At 36.6% G+C, this 26,555-nt stretch overlaps 1 protein-coding gene and 1 long non-coding RNA gene across 2 annotated transcripts in view; one reads left to right on the top strand and one right to left on the bottom strand.

Annotated features, from left to right (window-relative positions):
• The window catches only part of GPR149 (G protein-coupled receptor 149), a 66,497-nt gene extending 62,249 nt beyond the window's left edge, over window positions 1-4,248 (bottom strand). Inside the window, exon 1 of the mRNA XM_032408404.1 lies at window positions 491-4,248. Coding sequence (XP_032264295.1) covers window positions 491-1,507 — 1,017 coding nt within the window. The 5' untranslated portion in view covers window positions 1,508-4,248. The remainder of the gene's footprint in view (window positions 1-490) is intronic.
• Window positions 1-26,555, top strand: part of LOC116634910 — a 150,641-nt gene that overhangs the window by 72,457 nt on the left and 51,629 nt on the right. The window lies entirely within an intron of this gene.

The following is a 26,555-nucleotide window of genomic DNA, read 5'->3' as shown; positions in this document are numbered from 1 at the left end:
GCCCCCTCTCTTCTCTTTCTACTTCTGATCGTGCCTCTCCAATCTCTCTCCCTGCTGAGGATAGGCGGAGTCCTTACTCAGCAGAAATGGAGTGGAGAGAAAGGGATGACAGAGGATTGGGGGGGTGGTTAGGAAACCCTTTTACTACCTCCCTTCTTTTCTGAATATTCCCAGATATTGCTACAAGAGACAAGAACACCCTTGGCCACGATAGATCTAGGAATACTGTCTCCCGCGCCCAAAAGCGCTCCCTGCGCCCCTCCCCAATTTTGAAACGAGAAGCACTTAGTAGCAAAGGCTTCGCAGCCAACCAGCTCTACCCGTGAGCTACCTTCCTCCCAAGTGCGTCTCTAAAACCGAGCGAGCCACAGTTGGAAGCGGACTTAACTGCGCGTCTCTTGGGGACTCTCCCAACCAGGGACGCTAGTCCCAACACGCATTCACACTGTCTGGTACACACACCCGCGCGCTTGAGCAACTGCACTTTTACCATCATGGGCAGCCAAAGGATGACTTTTGTCAGCGCTAGGATCAAAGAGAAACGCTTCTGCGCTACGCTCACGGTGAAGCTCCTGGTGCCATAGAGAGTCCCCCGGTTCTCACGCCTGCGGGCTCCAACCACAGCGGCAGCCTCGTGTTCCGGCGTCTGCTCGGGCCGTGCCCTCACTGGTGGACCCGGTCCAAATACAGTGTCGGAGCTCAGAGAGCATCCCCCAGAACACCGAAGCGCAGGGCCGGAAGCATCATCTGGGGACAAGGAAAGCACTCTCCCCCTGCTTGGAGGGGTCCCAGGAGTGGAAGCTCCGCGGGAAATTTCCTGGTAGTTGGCGTGGAGTCTCGGCGGCTCCTCCGAACACAATAACTGGTGAGTGAGAGGAACCGAGAGGCCGGCGAGGAGTCCGAAAGCCAAAGTGTACACAACGAAGAGGAGCAGCACGTAGGAGCTGGAGCAGTCAGCCAGACAACCCCAAGGCGTGCGCACGAAGGTGCCCCAGCCGCACAGCGGGAGCGCGGAGAGCAGCAGACTGGCTGCCCACACCGTCAGCACCACGCCGAGCACCTGGCGGGATCTTCTGGAGGCTGCCTGGCTCCCCACAGCCCTGTGCATCGAGTAAAAGTTGTAGGAGACTAGGAGAGTCGCCTTCAAATTGCTTGAGAGGCCCTGGCATAAATACAGTAAGGCAGAGGTGGTACACAGAGACTGAAAGTAATCAGGGTCCTCGTTTGGCCACTGCAAAAACATGAAGATGGTCACCGACAGGACACTCATGAGATCATCCCCAGACCAGGAAGCCACAAGCATGGACACAACGGTTCTGTTCTGCATTTTCAGCAGGGAAACTAATGAATAAATGCTGCCCACCAGGGCTGCAAGAGTCATTAAGCATGTCAGGCAAAAAAGATAGATATTTGAAGTTCTTGGCGAATTTAAAAGGTTCGTCGAATTATTATTTTCTTTCCACACGCTAGAGTCATTTGTTGATAAGTTACTGGAAAATCCAGACATTGTCTTTGGTTAATATTTAATTTCCCTTTCAGTGAGTCTGTAAATATTCTCAAAATAAAGCATGATTGTTAGTTGCAAATCGGATCTCATTCTCTCCCACCAAGTTTCCCTCTAGATGTTCCCCCGTCAGTCCAGCAGAAAATGATCAGGCATGTCTCCTTTAGATCTGACTCAACCCATATTTAAAAATTGGGTTCCATTTAAGCATCAATAAGAAACTTTTCAACATTCCAGTTAAAAACAAACCAAAAACTTCCTCCTGAAACCATTAAGTTTCTGGCATAAAAGCAAAAAGCTCCTCAGGTAGATTGAAAAACAATGATGTCTGGCTCCTTTTATGTCCTTCTTGTAGCTTGAGGTAATCAAACTCTATTCACTTTTTAAGAGCAGTAAAGCGATGCATTTGGTTCCAGAGCTGGATTCAAAGGCGGAAAGATTATCAGGTAGGTTTCAGCTTTGCGGGTTCAGAGAGAGACACACACAAGCAAAAAGGAGAGAGAGACACACACACACAGAGAGAGAGAGAGAGAGAGACTGAGCACAGCTCCCCCTCGAACCGCTGTGTTCTTCAATCAGCCTGTGATCCTCGGAGCTGCAGGAAGGAGGAGTCAACTCCAAGCAGGAGAGAAGCAGGAACAAAAAGGGAGGGGAGTTCAGTGTATGAGCAAAATGATGTACATCTTCTCAGCCTGCCTCATGCAAAGCAAGAAATAATGTCCCTGCTAAGCCTTCCTTTGTGGTTTTGACATATAAAACTAGCCCAGATACTTGCTCAGACTTGATGTGAATGACAAATATCATCTTTGAGAGGTCTAAGCTACTCCACTAAGAGATTGCTTTTATTCTTATCTAGACCTCTCTGATTCACAAGGCTTTAGAGGAAGAATAGTCTCAGTGCCAGTTTTGAAAGAATAGGATGTACCAGGTTTATTTTTTAAATATATAGTGTACTTAATAAGAATGTCATAATGGTCTTCATCATTACACTAAACAAAATTTTGCAGAATCTTTTAGCAGAGCCATACTAGCTTTAGGCATGTAACTATTTCCTATCAATGTCGTCCAGTGAGCAAGCTGCCACTTGAATAAATAATGTTTCCTAGTTGTTAAAGTCAGATGACATTATGTAGGGTCTATAGGGAGCTTACCCCACAAAAACATTTTTAACCAGAGTATTTGGGGTGTTGCGTACAATAACTGAATCTCTGAACTCATTAAAAAATTGTCAGTTTTGCAAGATGAGATACTTAGCAAAGAAGTAACAGACAACAGTTGTTCTGTTACCGGAGTCAGATATTTGAGCCGGACAACAGAAACAAGGCCAGACCCCCCGCAAAAAAAGGCACAGGCAAGGCTTTATTCGGGCCTGGAGCAGAGGGGTGACACACCACCAACAGAGAATAGTTAAGTCTAGCCTCCCCAACGTAGGAGAGGCCCAGCTTAGAGAAAGTTACCTCTCAAGTTCCCACCCAGACCAATATACTAATGAGGGAAAGGAAAAAAATAAAAAATAAAAATAAGGGCCTCTTCCTGATTGGTTGGAGGAGACTCATCCTGATTGGTTGATATTGGCAGACTACTCAAACAGCTCCTCCGTGCTTTTAGGAGCCTGGGTCCTCTGTTTCAAATCCAGCTTGTATATGGAGCGCATCCCAGTTTTGCTCTGTAAAAGAAACTGTAACAATAACAACCAACAGAAAGCGTCCCAAGTGCATAATGTTTTTCACTTGGGGCTTGTTCCCATGGTCCCTGTCTCAATTCTGGCATTTCCCAGGATGCTTTAGGGTAGCATTCCTCCTCAACTCAGCCTCATGAGCTGAGTGTGCCTTTCCCCATACAGTGCTGGGGTCTGAAGGAAAGCAGGGAAGGGAAAGGAGAAAATCGATACGGTAATGATCTAAGTGAATGGAAGTGGTAATAGAACCCTGATCATTCCTTTCATTTTAGAGGTAACTAAAGCTACATTTTAAACCTGAATCTGCTCATGTGGAAAGTGATTGTATTAGTCATTGCCAGCCAGACCCATCAGTAAACACAGTAGGCAATTTGCTTATCTTGACATGTTGTTTTATTTCCCCTTTGCTCAGCAAATGGAAACCAAACCCACCTGTTCCAGCTAGCTCAGCACTCCAGTTCTCCCTACTGATAGTAATAGACCTTGCAGTGCAGTGTGGGTTAGAAGAGTCTGGGGATAAATTCATGTTAAAATAATGTTGCTTCGGAAAGCACAAAATGATAAACGGGACTTTCTTTTTAAAATCATTTTCGAAGTTCTGTGGTATGCTCTTCTGTGTCTTTTCTGAGACCTATTCTTTCCTCCTATAAGCAAAAAAAAATTCTTTTCAATATGTTATTTAATCCTGGATTTTCAGTTGAATTGGACAATAAATATGACACTGTTAAAATACAATTAGTAGAAATTGATAATAGCTGTTGCAATATCATTTGAGGCCTGGAGACATTTCCTCTATTATTACCATCAGTTTGGGGTTTCCCATTCAATATAAATTTGGAAAAGAGACACCTAACCACTTTGTTGCCCTGGTTTCTAGGATATGACAGAAGAGGCAAGAATGTTAGCACACTTCCAAAGGTTGGTGGTAGAATTGCAGTCAGTAGGGAGCTAGGAAGGATTTCTGAATGTGAACTTCAGACCCTGCCATTGCTGGCTCTGTAATCTCAGGCAAAAATTATTGTACTTTCTCTTCTGTTTCTGTGTCTGTTTCCACATCTGTAAAATAAGGGGGGTTGATGGGAGTATTTTTAGGCCCTTTCAAGTTCTAAAATTAGATACAGTTTTAAAATCAGGTTAACTTTATCTTAATTTTCTTTTCTGCCTACTTCACAATAATCAATATTGTCATAAAATAAAAGAGGGAAGCCTGTAAGACCTGATGCCTGGATTTACCATGCTTTCTCTGCCCCTGCTATGATGGGATGGAGGCCCTTACCAATGTGAAGATGGTATTTGAATAGTTAATTGGGCCAACTGAAGGATCAGTTGAGCAGCCTTGAATTTGGGCCAACTGAAGGATCATGGCTGCCCTGGAGATCTGAGTGAACCAATATAAGCTTTGTAGGAGTGAGAAGTAAAAGTTATTGTGTAAGCTGATTTGGGGGGCTAAGTTTTACTGGGTGGTAACCTAGCTCATCCTAATATGTTTAGGTATACTATTGCCCCCCACACAGTAAGTGGTGGAACCAGATTTAGAAATCATAATCTGGCTCTGCATTCTAAATTACAACAGACATACATTTTCTAATTATCCCTTTTAGCACCTCATGCTTGGGAACACTTCCAGTGGATGTTGATTATCATAGAGTTGCTTTTTTTTTTTCTTTTTTTAAATTAACATATAATACATTATTTGTTTCAGGGGTATGGTCTGTGATTCATCAGTCTCACACAATTCACAGCGTTCACCATTGTACATACCCTCCCCAATGTCCATCGCCCAGCCACCCCATCCCTCCCACCCCCCTCCACTCCAGCAACCCTCAGTTTGTTTCCTGAGATTAAGAGTCTCCTATGGTTTACCTCCCTCTCTAGTTTCATCTTGTTTCATTTTTCTCTCCCTTCCCCTATGATCCTGTCTTGTTTTTCAAATTCCTCATATCAAGTGAGATCATATGATAATTGTCTTTCTCTGATTGAGTTATTTTGCTTAGCATAATACCCTCTAGTTCCATCCACGTAGTTGCAAATGGCAAGTTTTCATTTTTTGAAGGCTGCATAATATTCCATTGTATATATATACAACAGAATGTTTGAAATGTTTCATTTTTCAAAATGTTAATTTATAAACAACCTTTTGCCAAGCATTATATTTTATAATACATATATATTATATATGCATATGTTATGCATCTATACATATAATACATATATATTATATATATGACTTTCTTGAAAGTTGTAAGCCCTCCCCTTAGCCATAATCTCATTTTCTTTTTTTCTTTTTTTTAATTTATTTTAATTTATTTTTATTTTTATTTTTTTTATTTTTTAAAGATTTTATTTATTTATTTGACAGAGACAGCGAGAGCAGGAACACAAGCAGGGGGAGTGGGAGAGGGAGAAGCAGGCTTCCTGCTGAGCAGGGAGCCTGATGTGGGACTCGATCCCAGGACTCTGGGATCATGACCTGAGCCGAAGGCAGCCGCCTAACGACTGAGCCACCCAGGCGCCCCCCATAATCTCATTTTCTTTACAATATTCTATTGAGCTTAAAAAAAATTAAAAAGTCACTCAGTACTTTCAAATAACCAGTATAACTTTTAAAATTTTTTTTTTAAGATTTTATTTATTTGTGAGAGAGAGAATGAGAGACAGAGAACATGAGAGGGAGGAGGGTCAGAGGGAGAAGCAGACTCCCTGCTGAGCAGGGAGCCTGATGTGGGACTCGATCCCGGGACTCCAGGATCATGACCTGAGCCGAAGGCAGTCACTTAACCAACTGAGCCGCCCAGGTGCCCAAATAACCAGTATAACTTTTAGTAGACCAGAAAGAAAGAGTTCTAAGAGGCTCCTTTGTGCCTTAAAAAAATTTACTCAGTTACTGTGAGTGAAACTCCTTCCTCTGTCTCACTTACAATAAAGTCTTATGTCTTTAAAATACTTAATAATGTAATTAAATGTAAATTAAATTCTGTCTTTAAATTACTAAATAATGTACATTTATATTGATTTAAATAGAAATTATGATTATACCAGAACAGTTGAAGTGAAGACTTATTTATTGTAGTCCCATTACTGCTTTGATTACTTTGAAACATATACCGAATATAGCATTACAGCCTATAAAACAACCTACAGAGAATTACATGGCAATAATTTCATTAGGCTTTTAGTTTATGAAGTCCTTGATGTAATTATACGTTTGCAAAGCACTGAAGGCAATTCATTTCTCTAAATGTCCACATTATTTGTATCTGAAAATCCTGACAGAGTAGAAAACAGCATAACAAATTCTAGTTGAATATGGCAGAGTAACATCCTTCACTATATGGGGTTTTAGGAATAAAAAAGTAACCACGGGACCAAATAGAAACATTTAGTTTTGTTTTATGATAATTAAAAAAGTATCATAAATAAAGTTAATCATGAAGGTATAATATATTTTTGTTTCTAGAAATACAGTGTTATGCAGGCAAAACATTTTAGAAGACCGGCCCAGCTTTAAACTCTTACTAACTTATCATCAAAACTCAAATGAAAGATCTCATAGAGTATCCAATATATATGCATACACATATATAATATATAAATAAAATCTGAATTTTATAAATATAATAAATATATAAATTTATAATATATATTATTATGTGTATATGTATATATAATTCTATAAAAACATGCATATTCTGCTTTAGCTGATGGTTTTCCAGAAATGTGACTAGCAATTTGGCATCATAGGAGAGCCCAAATGCTATGATTTATTTTCTTCTTTTTCAATGTCTTGTCAGAAACCTACTATACTTAATATTATCTAAGAATTATAAGTAAGGGCATAGTTTAATGTGGCTCTAAGTCAGAGACTAACTTCATGAATCTAATCTTTAGAAACCTGCTCAATACACTGTCAACCCAAAAATTCCCCTTAATATTTGTGAGGATTGTTTCAAAGGTCTCTCAAATGGAAAATTGCATGATTTTTTGAAACCTATTCCCTGGATGAGACAAAATTTGGTAGTATGTATGTATGTGTGTATGTTAATGTATGTTAGTATATGAATGATGAAAGTTACTATATGTAATATGCTAATGTAGATTAGCTACAGAAAGAAATAAGGTTTGTTATTAAGGGTTGCTTCTTACTCAGTGTTTACTCATTTTGGGCAAGGACCTTGACTATGATAGTTATGTAAGGTCCGCTAGCCATATAATAAAGATAATATTTGGAGGAGAGTTTTTATGTAATACTGTGTGAAGCTGTTGAATAGATTGAGAATAACAACCCATTCTGTAGAATAAAAATATAAATACTGGGGCACCTGGCTGGCTCAGTTGGTTAAGCGTCGAACTCTCGGTTTTGGCTCAGGTCGTGATCTCACGTGTCATGAGAAGGAGCAGGGACATTTGGGCCCCCGGCCCCAGCCCTGCCTTGGGCTCTGTACTCAGTGAGGAGTCTGCTTGAAATTCTTTCCCTCTGCCCTCCCCCCACTCATTCATGCACACTCTCTCTCTAAAATAAATAGATAAATCTTAAAAAATATATACAAATAATATCTGGCTACCCTTAACATAATGGTAACTATAAACTTTCATTCATTCATTTAACATCTATTTGATGTCTAAAGGCCAGATAGTGTGTGTTATGCTTTCTGCCCTTGTGAAGCTTATGATCCAGTCATTTTTCATATTATCTTCTTCCTTAAATTCCCCTCTGATTAACCTTTCATTCCAAGAGATTCAATACAATAAATATTTAATGCTTAGGATTAGAAGGTCTTCCTGCACAACAAATTGAACAAGCCTTAAATTGGTAATGCAGGGAGTAATGCAGGGGGCCCCTGTACCTTATTTTCCCAAGGTCCATTTGAGCTACAAGGTTTCAAAGAAATTATTTCAACATTTAGTATCTCAAGGATGGAATAATATCCTGAGCTAAGTACTATAACTCTAAGTGATATACAAAGGAATCTGATATTAATTTTTAGTTTCTTATCACTAGGGAGCTGATGAAAACTCATAAGTAGCTATGAGATTAGTTCTTGGTTCTGGTCTGGTTCAGATTTCTTTTCATCTTGAATTAGTCAATGTTATGCAGATCCTCAATTATTATGTGACAACCCCTTCCTCTCCCCACCATTATTCCTGTTCCACACCAGTGTGTGCGGGGACACACACCTTCCTTAAGTAAAGCTTTTTTTAGTATTTTCAGATGAACTTTTCAGTCTCTACATCTATAAATGCTCAAGGTTTGCTTTAAGTACCTAAACTTCATTGGTCATGTTCTCAAAGACAGTTGCTCTTTCCAGTCCTTTGTGAAATGAATGCCACTTGTTTCCCTAGGATTGGCTCCGCTGTGCCCCAGTGCTGTGGCTTTACTTTCTCACCTGGGCACTCCGCCCTATAGGAGTGTCATTGTCTTGCCTTGAGATGGTATCTATGGCATGGAAATGGGAAATATGTTTTATCTCATATCTTCGGGCAGGAAGAGTACTTTCCTTATTGAGGTCCTAGGTTACTTCATTAAGTAAAGTGAATGACTTTGAAAGATTTCTTGGTTTATTTTAGTGGTTAGCAAACTATGGTCTGTCTTTATAAGTAGTTTTAAGGGAACGTAGCAACACCCATTCATTTAAGTCTTTTTATGGTTACTCTTAAGCTACAACAACAGAGTTGAACCCTGAGTAATTGTGACAGAGACTGTGCAATCCACAAAACCAAAAATAAGTATTATTTGGCCCTTTACAGAAAAAAAATTGTTAATCCTTGGTTTATCTGAAAGAGGAGCATTTTAATGCAAAGTAATCTCAAATTGGTGAAATGTTTGGGTCATTTGTGAGAGCACATCCATATCTTATGTATTCTAAGATATATAATAATATATATTACATTATATAATGAATTATACATTATATTTATATGTAAATTATATGTAATTAGTAATAATATCAATAACAATAATAACGATGGCTAACATTTATTTAGTTCTTATAATGTGCTAGACATTCTTCAAAGTTATTTACATGTATTAATTAATTTCACAATTCTATGATGTATTAGTTTTAGCCCCATTTTCCAGACCAAGAAAGGAACTGAGGCACTGAGAATAAATAAACCACCTAAAGTCACACTGCTGGTAAGTGAAAGGGGGTTAGTTTTTGAATCCAGGTAATCCAGAGACAGAACCCTGGCTTATAGAGGCAGGACTGTATGTGCTTTATTTTCCTGCCCTATTCTCTAGATTTCTTGCCTTTGCAAACATCCTGGGAGCTTCAGTAGATCAGAGGGATTGCTGGAGAAGAGAATGTCTGAGGCAACACACTTTTCTGAGGTCCTAACTCAGTAAATAGGATGATGCAGATGGCTGCCTGTTGTTTCTTTTTATTTAGTATCCTAGAGCTCCAAGGGTTTTAAAGAAATTATCTCAGTAGCCCTTACTTCCCTAAGGAGTAGTGAAGTTTTATTCAAACTCTACAGCTGAGAAGTTAGAGCATGCAAGCAAAATCATGTATTCAAGATGATGCTATAATTCAGTGACTAAGGTAAAAATCGACCTTCCTTCTTTTCCTCTTTTGTTATTTACTCACAAGGACAGAGGTGTCTCTGAGCTATGTTTTGGGTGTATTTGAATAGAAAGTTTATTTATTTATAAAGAACATATAAAACCTTGAATGAAAGAGAGACATGGTATGGGCTTAGAAATAATAGTCCTAAAGAGGTGAAAAGTGATACTGATTCTCTGGTCACTGTTGGTCACATCCAACAACCTGGATGTGATTTCTAACTCTCATCAGGCTTGCCTTGAATCCTTCAACAAGCCACTTAATCTCGTCTATGGCTCAGCTCCTCTATCTTCATAGACAGGATAATAATACCTATCCTGAAGAACTTTAAAAGTTCAGATGAAAAGCATCATAAGAGCTTAGAATAAATACTGATGAGTTTCTGGTATGTTAATCTTCATAACTGAAAGTTATCTTCAAAACATCATCAGCTCTGGGTTCTCTGGTAGACAATGAAGGGGAAACAGTTGTGATGAAGCATTTATCTCCTTCCTTTCCTTCCATGTCTGATACATAATCAGAACCACAAAGTCACTGTGCACATTATACCATTTCCCATTTGATGCTCAAATTCAAATGTGCAATGAAAGAGAAGAGGAAAGGAGTGTGTGTTGGGGGTGGGGTGGGGTTTATAGTAGACCTGAGGTATCTGGGCCAAGACATTGTGGTACTGGTGGTGGTAGGTATTGGGATTGGAGGAATATGGCCAGTCTAGCAAGGTCAGGCTTGAAAATGGGTTAGATATAACTGTAAAGTGATGACAGAAAAACCCAAAATAAAACAAAAGAAAACTATGCTCTCACTATTCAGAAGTTAATTCCTATTAGCAGTTTCATGTGTACACATAAATGGAATCTATACACATATGTAATCATACTTACATCTTTTTTTTTGTCATGGGTCAAACCACCTTGGAGATCATGTCATACCAGCATTTCATTCCTATACATAGCTGTTTTGTATTTGATTATATGAGCTATAATTAATTAGTTCCTTATTAAAGAACATGTAAATTCTTTTTCTGATTGTTTTGCTCTAAAAATAATATTGAATGAACATCCTTGTACATATATCAAAGCATCTTTTATAAGTACATATGCAAAGTAAATTCATAACACTGGAATTTCTAGGCCAAAGTCACTTTAAATTTTGACAGATTTGACTATGTGCCTACCAAGAAGTTACACCAATAACAGTAGCATAAATCCAAATATTATTAAGACTGCCTGTTTTTCTCACATTCTCACCAATACCGAGCATTATGAAAAAAAAATTTTGGGGGGGTCAATCTACTAGGTTAAAAAATATGGATTTATAAGTGCCTGTTGTGTATGAAGGAAATAAAAAGTTTATATGTTCAGATATTTGTTCTGAATTTGTCAATTACATTTTGATCTTGATGATTAATTTTTATTTTTTAAAAAGATTATTTATTTAGGCTACTGAGCTTGGGAGAGCATTCATTAATGAGAAACAATTCAAAGAAGAGAGCCTAGGTTGTATAGAGGCAAGTAAACAAAGGAACTACTGATAAAGTTGGAGGTGGTCTTATCTGGAAAAATGCCAGAACATGGTGGCCTTTTGTATTTAGTTATTTCAGAACATAAAGGGTGGGAGTCTCTTAACCATTACTGTTTTCTTGGAGCAAAAGGCTCAAATAAAGTTCAACATTGTCATACTCCCCTTTTGTTCAAAATAAATTTTGTCACTGAACAACTTAGAGGTAATCAAAGACTTCATGAGTGGGGAGAAGCAGGATCTAAGAAATAGTCTCTTAAGGGTACTTGTTAATCTATTTACGTTTTTTTAAAGAAGTTTTTACTTTTAAGGCAAATTATTAATATTTTCATTTGTGTCACACAAAATACTTCATATCAAAAGCATAAAATAAATTTTGTCATTTTTTTGTACTACTATGGAAGCACTTTTTACATTTATATTTTTACTTATTGAATATATTTGGTACAAGGATTTAGAAAAGGACTATGCTTGGTTTTTATTTCACGGGTATCCAATCAGTTGCTCCAACACAATTTCATATAATCTATCTTTTCCCAACTGATTCCATATAACACTTTTAATATACAGATATAATAATTTTCCATATGAATTATGTCTCTAATTTTCTATTCACAGATTATTTTCTGTTGATTTCTTTCCAATGAAATAATATTTTTTAATAAATTCCATTGGAGTATAGCATGCATATGAAAAGTGTGCAAATAATAAATGTACAAATCAATAAATTTTCACAAAGTAAGCTCATCTGTATAAATAGCACCTAGGTGAAGAAATACATTACCAAAATGTCAGAAGCCCCCTTGTGTCCCTTCCAGTTGCTACTCTCCCCTACCCCAAGAGTCACCAATGTCCTGACTTTTAATCTATAATCATAAACTAGTTTTCCTTGGAAAGATAAAGTATGCAATCTTGTGTATCTAGCTGCATTTGCTCAACATCGTGTTTGTGAGATTTATCCATGTTTTTTAATATAGTGGTTCTTTTTCTTTTGTATAATACTCCATATTTATCCCATAATTTATCAATTACACCAGACATGGACGTTAGTGTTGTTGTCAGTTTGGGGCTATTATAAACAAATACTTGTAGATTTTACCCTACTTGCAAGCTAATAAGTTAGCTTAATACAGTTTCATGACAAAATACAGGGGATTCCTGGATCAGAAATAAAGAGTTTTATTATAGCAATAGCAGTAGAATATCAATATTTTCTTGTGTTAGCTTCCCAAGTCCAACTTTCCACAGAGTAACATGTAGAAGGCCAAATGACCACCTGCACACACAATAGAGATTGTGTTACAGGGGAGAAACCCTGAACTAGCTTAGGAAATACAAATAGTTTATCACTGTCAGTAACTATGCCTGCCCTTCACTCTGGAGGGAGACGCTATTTTTTCTTCCAAGGCTGTAAGCAAACCTGACTTTTACTTTAGATACAAACATCATTGAAAAGAGAATATAGAAAGGCAGTTAGTTCTCTACTTGTAAGACATCGGAAACATGAAATATGCCTGGTTAATTGTCTCCCAATAAGAACAGAACAAGTATGCTCACTATTACATTACTGTTGAACATATTTCTGGGGGTCCTAACCAATGTTATGAGGAAAGGAATACAAACAAGAGTTTGGAAGGGATGGAAGTTAAGAAAGAAAATCAGTATTATGTGTAAATGATATGATCATAAACCTAGGAAGCAAAAGAACTTACAGACAAATTATTACAACTAAAAAGAAAATTCATCTGTTGGGCAAAAGATCAATTTTTAAAAATCAATAGTAGCACTGACCAACTAGAAAATGTAATAAAATACTTATTTTCATAATTTCAGCCCTTGAAGCACTAAAAATCATGAAGTGTCTGAGGAATTAATTTAACCATAAAACTCAAGCTCTACTTAGGAAAAACTTTAAAACTTTAACAGAAGGCTAAAGAAGATGATTTAAATAAATGAGGAGATATCCCACGATTCTGGGTAAAGTGACCGAGTATCACAACGATATAAATTCTTTCTAAATTTATCTGTACAATGCATTTCCAATCAAAATTCTAGTGGAATTTTTTAAAGAACTCAATAAATAACTTAAAATTTATTTGTAAGAATAGAGGTCCATGAATAGGCAAGTCAGTGTTATAAAAGAGAAATAATACATACAATAATGAAGCCATTGCTCTAAAGGTGGCGTGATATTAGTACAAGAACACATGAACTACCAATGCAACAGAACAGGGAGTTCAGAGATGGGCCTGTGCATATCTGACAACATATATTACAAACATGTCCCCATGAAGGATGAGCTATAGAGTAGGTGATGGCTTATTTTATGGAGAAAAATAAAAATGGATCCTGACCATGTACCACATTTAAAGGTGACTTGGGATAAATGAAAGAGTTAAATGTAAAAGGCAAACTATTAAGATCTTTTGTAATCCAGAGCAGTGAAGGTCTTACTAATTAAAATTGAACACATACAAATCAAAAGGGGAAAACTTAGATGAAGCTTTTTACATTAAAATTAAGAACTAAGTATTTCTGCTAAAAAAACAAATACATTGGACAAGGTTTGTAGAGAGATTACAAAAGGAAAGAATATTTTTATAATTGCTAAAACCAAAGAAAAACAAAAGATGATTAATGTCTATTAAAAGTAGTAGCTTCATCTGTAACTGGCTGATTTCACGTAGCATAATGTCCTTAAGATTCATTCATATTGTCACATATTGGTAAATTTCCTTCTTTTTTTAAGGCTGAATAATATCCCCTTATATGTATAGATCACATTTTTTTAAAAAAAGATTTTATTTACCTATGTGAGGGAGAGAGAAAGAGAAAGCAGGAGCGGGGGCGGGGGGGGGGCGGCAGGGGAGGGGCAGAGGGACAAGCAGACTCCCTGCTGAGCCAGGAGCCAGCTGCAGGGCTCATCCCAAGGCCCTGACATCTTGATCTGACCCAAAGTCAGACAATTAACTGACTGAGCCATCCAGACGCCCTAGATCACATTTTCTTTATTCATCTACCAAGGCACATTTAGGTTGTTTCCACATCTTGGCTGTTGTGAATGTTGCTTCAATGAACATGAAAGTTCAGATATATCTCTTTGAAATGGCTAACAGTACCGTATTGTAAATAATAAACAGATTGGATCCCTAAAGAGTAAGGGAAGTGGGATTGGGGTATAGAAATAAAAGACAAAAAGAAAAAGAATTTATTTCATTTGGGTTTTCAAATATATTTGCATGAGTTGAGCAAATCATTCTCCAATGATTTTTATGACTTTCCCGTATCTTGACTATTTCTCTCCTTCTAAGCTTCATTTTGAATATTTTTTATTTTGGCACTTTATTTTCTTGATTAGATTGTAGTAGGTAATCTATTTTATTGCTTTACTTAAAGAACCAGCTTCTGGATTTATTTACTAATTTACTGTTTTTCTTCTTTTACTCATTAATTTAAAAAAATCACTTTATTTGTATTTTTTAACTTCTTGGATTGAATAATTGGTTAATTCCATTTGCTTTTGGTTAGCAATGTGAATGCTTAAAAATATACATATATAAAATTATTTTTTAAAATCTATACTTTGTTATAGCTAAATCTCATAGGTTCTGATTTGGAGTGAGAACAGAAGTATTTGTATGTGCTGGAACCAGATGTTTTTTCCAATTGTGAATATTTTGCTGTCTATGGAAGAATAATTCTGGAGTAAAGTAGCATTTTCTCTTTTGAGCTCAAATTAATCTTGTTCCTTCATTTCCAACCTTGTGGATATGTTTATTTCATTGAATGACTACCAAATTAAACTCTTATTCTAATTTCAATGACAAGTCCCACTAATCTCAATAAGATTTATCTGCTGCTTGAAAATGAATAGCTTTCTGTTTGGGGTTTTGATTGTTTCCTTGGGCTTTGCCCTGGCTGTGGTGAATACTAGAGTCTTCTTCAATGCCTCCTAATAGAATGGGCAGCAGATTTGCATAGAATGAGCAACACAGGAGAGGAGATAAAGGAGAATGTAGGGATTCATATTACTTTCATTATCATCATTTTACAAATTATATGCAATTTGGGCTGTTTTTCATTTAGATCCAAAATTATTTGAAAGAGTTTTCATTTTAATTTCCGGATGGATTTTTAAAAATATTTTGTACATACTTCTAGTAGTATTATATTGGATGAGAGAAAATGACCCACATTATTTATTAATTTAGAATGAATTTAGGTTTTCTTGGTTGTATAATATTTAGTTCATTTTTATGAAAGATCCTTGGGCACTTAAAAAGAAGATATATTCTCTATTTTAAGATACAGCACTTCATAGACTTGTATAACTGCTCTGAATTATAGTGTTAAAAGATAAACTGAGGCATAATAAATTTTTTTAAAGTTTTAAAAGTTTTATTTTAGCAAAAATTGATTTGAGTTGGGCAGCCCCAAAACAGAAGTGGTTAAGAGTGCTTCACTGAGAGGAGCTAGGGTAGCTACTTATACAGAGAAGGTGTGGAAGCAAAGAAAGGAAATGATCCATTGACTATATCTTAAAGCCTAGTTGGCTGTTTGTAATTGGTTGTCCTTAGGTTTCCATTTCCAAGCCTAGAGCTATTTACAGGTTTAGATTTTGGTTTGCTTATGTGGGCCATGATTACTTTAGAGCCACCGCCATCTAATGGCCTCCTCATTTAATTAATTTAGTAATGGAAACATGTGTTTGCCTTGTCCTCTTCCCAACACCTTCAATACAAAATTTACTGATTTGGACACCTTCATTAAAGATGGAGTTTTATTCTCTATTTTTCATTCTCCCTTTTTGGCGGAGGGGTGGTTAGTTTTATAGGGGAGAGTTGAGTAGAAAAACCTTTTCACTATTATCTTTGGAAATCCCCCTAATAAATACTTTAAAGTAAAATTTGAAGATAATAATGATAATGAAACCCAAGTTAAACATATAGAACTCAAGAATTCATTTGCTTCAGGTGAAAGCAGAGAGCCTATGTTGCACTCATGTTCAATAGTAAAAATTCTTTAAAATACTTCACAGTACTCCTCCAATTCTCTCTTTATACTAAAATTTTATTGTCTTAAAGATTCTGATTCCTAGAATCTCCTTAGAGGATTGTTAGATTGAAGCCTGATGTCTTCCTTTCTATTTTTCTTTCTTTCTTTCTTTCTTTCTTTCTTCTTTCTTTTTATAGAGTTTGGTTATAATGGGATTTGGCCAATTAAAAAACCCAACATTTGCATTTTAAAATATTTATAATAATATTAATGTAAATATTATAGTCAAGTTTCTCGAATAAAGCCAATGAATACTCTCAGTTGGTGAGAGAACTGATTAATCTTAAGTATAAAAATGGATTTTAGGGACGCCTAGGTGGCTCAGTCGGTTAAGTGTCTGCCTTCAGTTCCTGGGACCAAGTCCTGCATCGGGCTCCTTGCTCAGTGGGGAGCCTGCTTCTCCCCCTGCCAGCAGCTCCCCCTGCTTGCACACTTTCTCTCTCTCTCTCTCTTTCTCTCTCTCCCTCCCTTTGTCTGACAAATAAATAAAATCTTAAAAATAAATAAAAGTAAATAAAAATGGATTTTAATATGTATTGATAATGGGTAAACAGTTATATAAATAATAATTACAAAAGAGAAAAAAACCCCTGCATTATGATTTTCTCTTCTTTCAGAATCACCTGCTAGGAAGATTTCAGATTGTATTATGTCACACATAGAGTAAGCACTAAGTATTTGTTTTATTGAGTCGAACTAAACTGCCTTTATAAACAAACAAACAATGGTGAAGAAATAAAGATGAAGGTAGAGTCATAGCACCTTATCATTTTAGGTCAGGTTCTCAACCTCTGAAAAAAATTTGGGTGTCCTGAACATGGCTTGAAGTTGAGTTTGAGAGGAGTCTTTAAAATAGTCCAAGTAAGAGGCTCTTGAAGAAACTGGGTATGGAAAAGTCTGAGCAAGAAACATTTTGGGGGTTTTGATGGTAAAAGTGATAATACCTTGCATTTATTGAGTGGATATTACATGCTAGAGTCTCTTCCAAATGCTTTACTTATGATAGCCATCACTGAACATTTTATAGGGTTTTCATATGGAAGTGAGATTAGATTTATTCTTTGATTTTCCGTCTGAGGAAATCAGGACCACAGTGTGGAAATTAGAGGCAGATATAAAGTGAATATATGAATTTTAAAAGGAACCCATCAGAACTCTTTGCAACTGAAATGAAGATCTCCCAAAGAAGTGAGATTCCCTATCATGGGAAGTGTCCAAAGAGCACCTGGGTCCTTACTGGCCTGGGACATTTTAGAGATAATTCATAATTCCAACTGAAGGTTAGAAAGCCTATTCCAATTCTGAATATCTGTGATTCTAGGACCCATTTCTTGGATCTCTTCAAGGAAAGTAGTGAATTTTTAGAAATAAAAATACAAGCTTTTGATATTGAAATGTTGAAGTTATAGCAAATTTAAACTAATCCTAGAAGATTTTGGGACACACATTAAAATAGTAAATTGCAGTCTAGTTAGTATTTGATTAATAAAACCAATAAAACACATTTGCCTCTAAAACATAGCCCCAGAAGAGAGTTTTACTCTACTGTTAACATAGCCAATAACCAATGTACAACTCCCATTAGTTTATTGAAAAGACAACAAGCATGCTATGAGACTATAAAATATTCTTTTTATAGTTCCACTTATCCACAATTAAATACATGCAATAATATAAATCTAGCTCTTTAGTTTAGAATTTTTCTCTCTCCTTCCCTCCCCCTTGCTCAGTCTCTGTTTCTGTTTCTCTCTTCTTGTTTCTCATGTAATTCTTCCAAACACAGAATTTCCTTTTAGGAACTTGTGGAAACAGAAATGGCATAGAGGCAAAATATAATTAGAACTCAGAAGGATTACAGAAATGGACTTTGTATCTTTTATTACACTCTAGCATCCTTAAAGATGATGCATCTTAGTACTTTACATTACTTTAAATATTTTTATTTGTAAAATGATTTATAGTTTACTAAGCAATTTCACCCACATTGTGATCGTCTTTACTCCTACTGCAATATAGCTGATTTAACATATTTACCAGCGTTCATTATCTTTTGCCTTTTACATGTGTAGCTACATTTCAAAATTTTCAGTGTGTACAAGAAATTACTATGGCATATAATTTCCCTCATAGATTTTTTTTCTTTTTCTGGTCAAGAATGATCTCTTTTTTGGGAAGCTAATGATTCTCTGCATGTTAGTCACCATCATGAACATTTCACATTCAGAGAACATTTTAAATAAAGAACAATGTTTCTGTGATTACAAATCGATTTCAACAAAATTTGTAGAGTTTGAGATGCTGTGTGTTCAGCTAGATTTACTTACTAGCTAAATGTCTCACTCTTACACAAAAGACTTGTCATGCACATATTGGGCAAAACTATTGATAAATTAATACATGGCATGAACCTTTTGGAAGCTTAGAAATACTCAACATGATGAATGTTGCATTGGGAATGGCATGCCCTGGCTATGTGTCAAAGAAAGAACTGACTTTCAGTTGCCAGGAACTGCTTTCATGTTTGGAGTGTTTATCTGAAGTCGATGTTGACAGGAACATGATATTTTATGGGGCTTTAGAGATCTTGATAACATGGAAAATATTCCTTGTGAAGTTAGCAGAATAAAGAACTGGTTTCTTCCTTAACTCTTTGGTTCTTAGGCTGTATGTTTTATAGCCCCAGTAGTAGCTGGGTTGTGAGTAATTTCGGAAGGAGACTCTGGAGGTTTGTCTGTGCTTTGGAGGTATGGCTTGAGTGCTTTAGAATCTAATGAAGTACTGCTCTGAAGCTATCAAGATCCCTAGTATGGTGAACTTTTTTGCCAACCTGATTTTATTTAAGAATAATCAGAATAGCACATTGCGGGCATAGTAGGTTTTTGGTAAAAGTCTCAACTAACTGATGTCTTTCTGCAAAAAGATTGATTGCCTAGAAGCACTGAGACTTTGTAATCCAAGTAAATAGATAAATCAGTTTCCACCATTTAAACCTGAGTTTGACACAAATCCCTAGATGTGCTATGTGCAATTTGCATCTAAGCATAAAAGTCATAGAATCATGACTCATTCTTCTTACCTATCCAGAGTTAGTGGTTGAATTGTTTTTTTGTAAGTCTAGAGAGCAACTATAACCCAGATGATGGGTACAGCCTTTTAAGTTTTACCAATAAATTGTTCAAGAACTAAACTGGTATCATGATATTTTCAAGCTAGTTTTTACAAAGACTCTTTAGAGACTGTTAGGATTTTCATAGCATTTTGCTATTACAGAGTTGTGATGGGTGACTCAAAGTTAAAAATAAATTTGGTCTGGTGCATTAAGCTCTATTTTTTGGTAATTATCCTAAACTGGGTGTCAGTCCATATCATTATAAATAAAAGCCTAAAAGACAGAATGAATGGATTTCAAGAGTATACAGTATTATTATACCCTGAAAAGAGGTATAGGGTCTCTGTAATAGCTTCATGAATTAAAAAGAAAAGTATTTTATTTTTCCTTGGAAGAGCTTAAATTCTCAATCTACTGTTACAATCAAAGAACTATAGAGCTGCAAAGGACCTTTTGGATCATTAGTCAATGCCTTATTTTGGAGAGTTGGAAACTGAGGCTCAGAGAGGCAAGTGACTCATCCAAGGTCAGGAGCTAGCTAACGGTAGAGCTGGCCCTGATTCTAAGTCCATCAAGAATTAAATAATGCTTTAATTTCTTTGGCAGCATTTTTAAGATTCTGAAATTTCCCAGTTCTTCTGCTAGGCCAATGGGAACTGCTTCAGAAATGAATGTCTGGTGCTCTAAGTCTTTTTTTCTTCTTCTTCCACTCCTAGTGTCCATCCAACTTCATTTCCCTGCCTCTGCCCCTCCCAGCATCTCTAATAAATTTTTCTGCAGGCCCAGACCCACCTCATTTTCTGGCTAGATCTGAATGAGGTAAGATGTGTAATGTAGTCAGTCCTATTTATCTTCTGCCTCCAGCTAGGGATGCTTTGGCTTAAACCACCATCTCAAAACTGTTTATTGTTCTTAGAAGATATCATTTGAGATCTTATTTTCTATATAGAGTAAAAATCAATGAATGAAATGAATAATCCATCATTAGTTTATTTATTCAACAAATATTTATTGAGCAATTACTGTGGGCCAGACATTGTGCTAGGAAGTGGGGATACAAAAATGAGTAATCATGATGCATGCCTTCAAGGACTTGGCATTCTAGTTACAGGGGTTATAATGTTGTATGTGTCTCCTGGAGGCCCAGGTGAGGCTCACCTGATGCAAATTACCTCCCTCCTTCTAGGGAGCCCTTGAATGCCTCATGGTTCACACCAAATATTCCATACCAATTTTTAAAATTTATACTTAACAAACACACAGCACCGTGCCAGGCACTATTCAAAGAACTTTACAATTGGTAATTCATTCAATCTTCAGTCAACCCTAAGAGGTAGGTTCTATGGTTATTCCCACTTAAAGATGAAGAAACAGGCACAGAGAAGTTAAGTAAATTGCATAAGGCCACAGAGCTAGTAAGTGGTGAAATTAGGATTTGAACCCAGGTAGCCTGTGTGCTTAACCACTACATTAAGGATGTAGACTAAATGAAGAGGGAACACTGATGAATTCCATTTTTTGTAATAAAAAGGGGAGGAGAACAGAAGGACATTAGAGCTTCTGGAAATTAGTTTAAGAAAAGATTCAGAGAATGAAGAGGGTGCTATGAGAACTTGTGAAGATTTGATATGCTGGTCTGTTTGCCTACAGTAAACTACAGAAAAGCTAGTTAGATAAAGGTCTGGTGTGCTTATTTTGAGATTCAACAGACAACAGCCTGGGAAAATGGCATCAGATTTTCATTTAAACCTTCCCCCTTTCCTTGGTGAGTATCAGCACTATCCACTCAGCCTCCCCAACCAGAACCAAGAGTCTACCATAACTGGGCACTCATTGAAGTCACCTGGGGGGAAACTTTTAAAAATCCTGGTATATGTGGGTGAGAGTCTGGCCCAATCAAACCAAAATCTCTGGGGTGGGAATTTTCTTTTTCTAAGCTTCCCAGGCAATTCCAATATGCAGCTGTATTTGGGAACCAATAGCTTCAAGTGCTTTTCAAACTTTAGCATGCATTGGAATCCCCTAGAGGGCTTGTTAAACACGGATTGCTGGGCCCCATATCCAGAGTTTCTGATTTAGAAGGTCTGGAGTGAGGTCAAAGAATTTATATTTCTACAAAGTTCCTAGGAGATGCCTTTGCTTCTGTTCCAAGTACCCTGCTTTAAGAACTACTGGCCTAATTACTTCTCTTACTCCATAATCTCCTTTCTGATCACTCACAAAGTTTCCTGAATTCTACTTTCTAAATATCCTCATGTCCAGCTTCCCTCTCCGTTCACTTGTCTGTGGTCTAATTCTCCCCTCTTAAAATAGCTTTCTTCCTGGGTTCCTGTTTTCAGTCTTACCCATTCCAATTCATTTTCTCATTGCTGCCAGAATAATCTTTCTAAAAATATGTGTAGGTTCGAATTGTTTGAAGTGTGAAATCCATTGACTCTTTTATAGTCCACTGTATTTCTACTACTTATTCCATATTCTAGCCAACTTTCTTGGTTCCTTCCTGACCTCCAGGAGAATCTTAGCACCTCTTTTCCATCTTGTACAGCATTGGATCTGTACCTCTGTCATAGTATTCATATGCCATACAGTGATTATTTAGACAGAAGTCTTCCCTTCTCCACTGTGTAATAAGTGGGGACAGTATTGTGTGTTATTCATCATTGTATATCAAGGATTTAGAACAGTGCTTGGAGAAAGGAAGAGTCTGATAAATATCTGCTGAATTAATGGGTTGCATTTATAAACTAATTTACTCCAAGTTTCTCCTATACCTTTTGGACAATTCTTTAATGAGGCTTTGAGTAAATAGAAACTTACACTTGATCCTTGCCAATGTAATTATCACTGTGGTGGTCTTTTCTTTTTTCTTTTTTTAAAGTTTATGTATTTTTAGTAATCTGTACACCCAACATGGGGCTCAAACACATCACACTCCTCTGACTGAGCCAGCCAGGTGCCCCTGTAGTGATGTTTTCTAATACAGACTGCCTTCTGAAAGAAACTGAGAGCTTTTGAGATCTTAACCATCTAAAAAAAGTGAACATGTTTTCCAGAACAGAATGTTGTAAGTCATTGTATGAACATAATTTAAAATATTTAAGTTTTGTTTTTCTTCATTATAGTCAGATACGTTTTGTATGTGCACAGCAGAGTAAATTGTGGTCTTTCATTAATGGGATGTATTTATGATATTAAGCATACCATTCAAAACATTATCCTGTAACTTTGGCAGTGAAGTTTTTTTTTAATTTTTTTTTATTATTATGTTATGTTAATCACCATACATTACATCATTAGTTTTTGATACAGTGTTCCATGATTCATTATTTGCGTATAACACCCAGTGCTCCATGCAGAATGTGCCCTCTTTAATACCCATCACCAGGCTAACCCATCCTCCCACCCTCTCCCCTCTAGAACCCTCAGTTTGTTTTTCAGAGTCCATCATCTCTCATGGTTCATCTTGGCAGTGAAATTTTATTCAGTTTATATAAATTGTGAGAAATTGACACATTCTCAAATTGACATTAGAAAGAAGATAATGATGTATATATATATATTTTTTTTAAGATTTTATTTATTTATTTGACAGAGAGAGACACAGTGAGAGAGGGAACACAAGGCAGGGGGAGTGGGAGAGGGAGAAACAGGCTTCCCGCTAACAGGGAGCCCGATGCGGGGCTCGATCCCAGGACCCTGGGATCATGACCTGAGCCGAAGGCAGACGCTTAATGACTGAGCCACCCAGGCGCCCCAATGATGTATATTTTTAAGAGCTCACCTTGAAACTCTAAATTGTGAGATCTGACTAAAATTAATCATGATTACATATACTCTGTCTTTGAGTATAAATTTAGGGTTTTTTCACATGTTGATTTATATTTTATTCAAGTGATTTTCCAACTTTTATGTGTATCAGAATCAACCAGAGAACCTTATAATAATTCACAAGTTGCCCCACACCCAAACACAACATATCAGAATCTCTTGGGGGTGGGGCACAGGCATCTACATCTATTACAAGTTCTCAGAGTGATTCAGATGCATATAAAAATTTTTTAAATTATTTTGTTTCATCATTATAAACGTTTCAACTACTTCTAAAGGGGACTTATTCCCTATAGTTTTTCAACACTTGAGAGGTAACTATACTAGATCTTTGTTGCAACCTCTGTATTGTTGAGTAATAATAAAAACCGTATAGAAAGATAGGTTATCATTCTTCTCTGAATTATACCTCAAGAATAATGAGAGTGAAGAAAGCCCTTTACCAAGATGTGAAGCCAAGTGACACTTTTGACTATAATAATCTCAAGAAAATAAGCCAAGAACACGGTGGCCATTATAAAGACCATTATTTTGAAAATCTTCTTCATTCATTGGTTTCTTGCTATTAAGCTGCCACAGAGTCAGTCTAAATCTAGGTTCCCATACTTCAGGATCATTAAATAAATTAATACTTGAGTTAATTTGTGACACAATGATACATTTCTCTCTTCTTGAATACATGGATCATATTAGATCAAAATGTTAGCTCAACATGTTCATTTTTGTCAACACATAAATAATCCATATACACAAGCTTACTGTCAAAGCTAAAAGGATACTACCTGATTCAATGTTCCTTTTGGGGTAAATTTTACACTGTTAACCAAATCATACACACATGCATACAGGGGATAAAAAGGCAAAGTACGTGAGTGTCTGGTTAATGCTTTGCTAAGGCATGGGTAGAAATTTAGTTGTGATTTAGGATGTAACTGAAATTTATAAAAGGCAATATTACTCTATCTGAATCTTATTTTATATAGTCACGTACTAGGCTTAACACAAAAGTTTCCTATTTTCTCCGTATGGTAGATGTTTGTTTTTTTGCTACCCAGCATTGTTCTCCTACCTATGGTGAAATACCCCAATTTTTCCTTTTGGGGGGAATTACTTCTCTATTGTATGCAGTGATTATGCTTCTGGTATAATCTCAATTTGTCACATTTCCAAGAAGATTCTGCTTTGTCCTTTTTGTAGTACTAATTTTGGAAGCTTCCTTGGTCAAATAATAGTAATAACCACTATTTATTGGACAACTCTGATTTGCAAAACTGTAAATATTTCAGTATGTAACTCTCAAGAATAAAGACTGCTTTTAAAAAAAGAGATTTATTTATTTATTTTAGAGAGAGAAAGAGTGAGAGAGAGCACAGGTGGGAGGAGCACAGGGAGAGGGAGAGAATCTCAAGGAGACTCAGCTGAGTGCGGACCCCAAATTGGGGCTTGATCTCATGACCCTGAGATCACAACTCTGAGATCACGACCCAAGCCAAAACCAAGAGTCGGATGCCCAACCGACTGCACCACCCAAGTGCCCCTAAAGACTGCTTTTAAAACATAATCCCAATACTATTATCACATCTAAAATAAAAAATATTAACAAGAAATTTTATCATATCGAGTACATAGATTGGATTTATATTTTTCCAATTGCCTAATACTTTCTCTCCCCACCCCCCATTTTTACTTTCTTTTTAACAGATTGTTTGATCAGGATCCAAATAAGATCTATGCATTTAGGTTAGTTGCTATGCCTCTTAAATATCTCTTAATCCGTAGATATTCCCTCAATCTTTTTTTCTGTTCTTGAAGTCTATTTGTTGAAGAAACACATCTTTTGTCTTGTAGATCTTCTTCATAGTCTAAAATTTGTATATCAGATTGCTTCATATGCTGTCAAATAAGTTTTTCTGTCCTCTGTGAATTGGTAGTTAGATTTAGAGGTTTGGTAAGATTCAGGTTCACCTTTTTTTTTTTTAAATACTGCATAGCTGATGTGTATTTCCACCAGGAGATGCATAGTATTGGGATGTGTCTCTTTTGTAATGCCATTAGCACTGATGCTCACTTCTCAGATCCATTAATTCACTAGAGGTTACAAAAATCTGTCGGTTCATCTTCATTTATTAGCTGTGATAATTATAAACAGAAAATCCCTCATCAACTATTGTATTATCCTGGGGTATAGTATGTTTTAAAACAGCAGAAAAAATTCTGGATTCTTTCCCTTTGTTTACCAATTTTCAAAATAATGAATTAGTATCCTATGATCCTCTAAAGGTGGCCAGTTGTTATTATATTTAAAATATTATTATGGGGCGCCCGGGTGGCTCAGTCGTTAAGCATCTGCCTTCGGCTCAGGTCATGGTCCCAGGGTCCTGGGATCGAGTCCCTCATCAGGCTCCCTGCTCCGCAGGAAGCCTGCTTCTCCCTCTCCCACTCCCCCTGCTTGTGTTCCTTCTCTCGCTGTGTCTCTCTCTGTCAAATAAATAAAATCTTAAAAAAAATAAAAAATAAAATCTTAAAAAAATATATTATTATAAACTTATGGATAAAAAATTTTTAATTTTTTCTGTCAATTATAATTTTCTTTATTGATACTCAAATTTTTCTTCTTCGGCTAGTGACCTCTTAAAGTTGGCCCTTGAGTCCTTTTCACACACTCTAGTAGTCTTTGATGTTTCCTAGCATATTGGTATATGGATAAGAAGTAATATTATAGGCTTATTTATATGTTTTCTGCTCCAGATATAGCAATGAATAATATTACTATTATTTTTATTTTTTATTTTTTTAAAGATTTTATTTATTTTTTTGACAGAGAGAGACACACAGCGAGAGAGGGAACACCAGCAGGGGGAGTGGGAGAGGGAGAAGCAGGCTTCCCGCTGAGCAGGGAGCCCCATGTGGGGCTCGATCCCAGGACCCCTGGACCATGACCTGAGCTGAAGGCAGATGCTTAACGACTGAGCCACCCAGGCGCCCCTACTATTATTTTTAGTAAAGGAAAATTTTATTGTCAACTTGAAGTGACTAATGAAAGTCACTTAATAGATGATCCTGCCATACAAGTGCTCAAAGAATATTTGGTGAAGATAGAACTGAAGGCCCCCTTTTAAACCACCATTTGGGAAGTGAGCTTTTGAGGGAGTGATGGTCATTCCTGGTTGTACTCTTTGGACTGATTTGACATCTTTAATGGCTCCATTCATGTGAACGGATAAGACCACAGATAACTGGAAAAAAAAGTCCCTGTTTTTACCTATTGGGTCTATATATCATGCTCATCTTTTTATCTGTCCT

The sequence above is a fragment of the Phoca vitulina genome, unplaced genomic scaffold (genome assembly GCF_004348235.1).
Source record: "Phoca vitulina isolate PV1807 unplaced genomic scaffold, GSC_HSeal_1.0 scaffold10, whole genome shotgun sequence".
Taxonomy (NCBI): Eukaryota; Metazoa; Chordata; class Mammalia; order Carnivora; family Phocidae; genus Phoca; species Phoca vitulina.
This window is presented reverse-complemented; position numbering and strand designations above follow the sequence as displayed.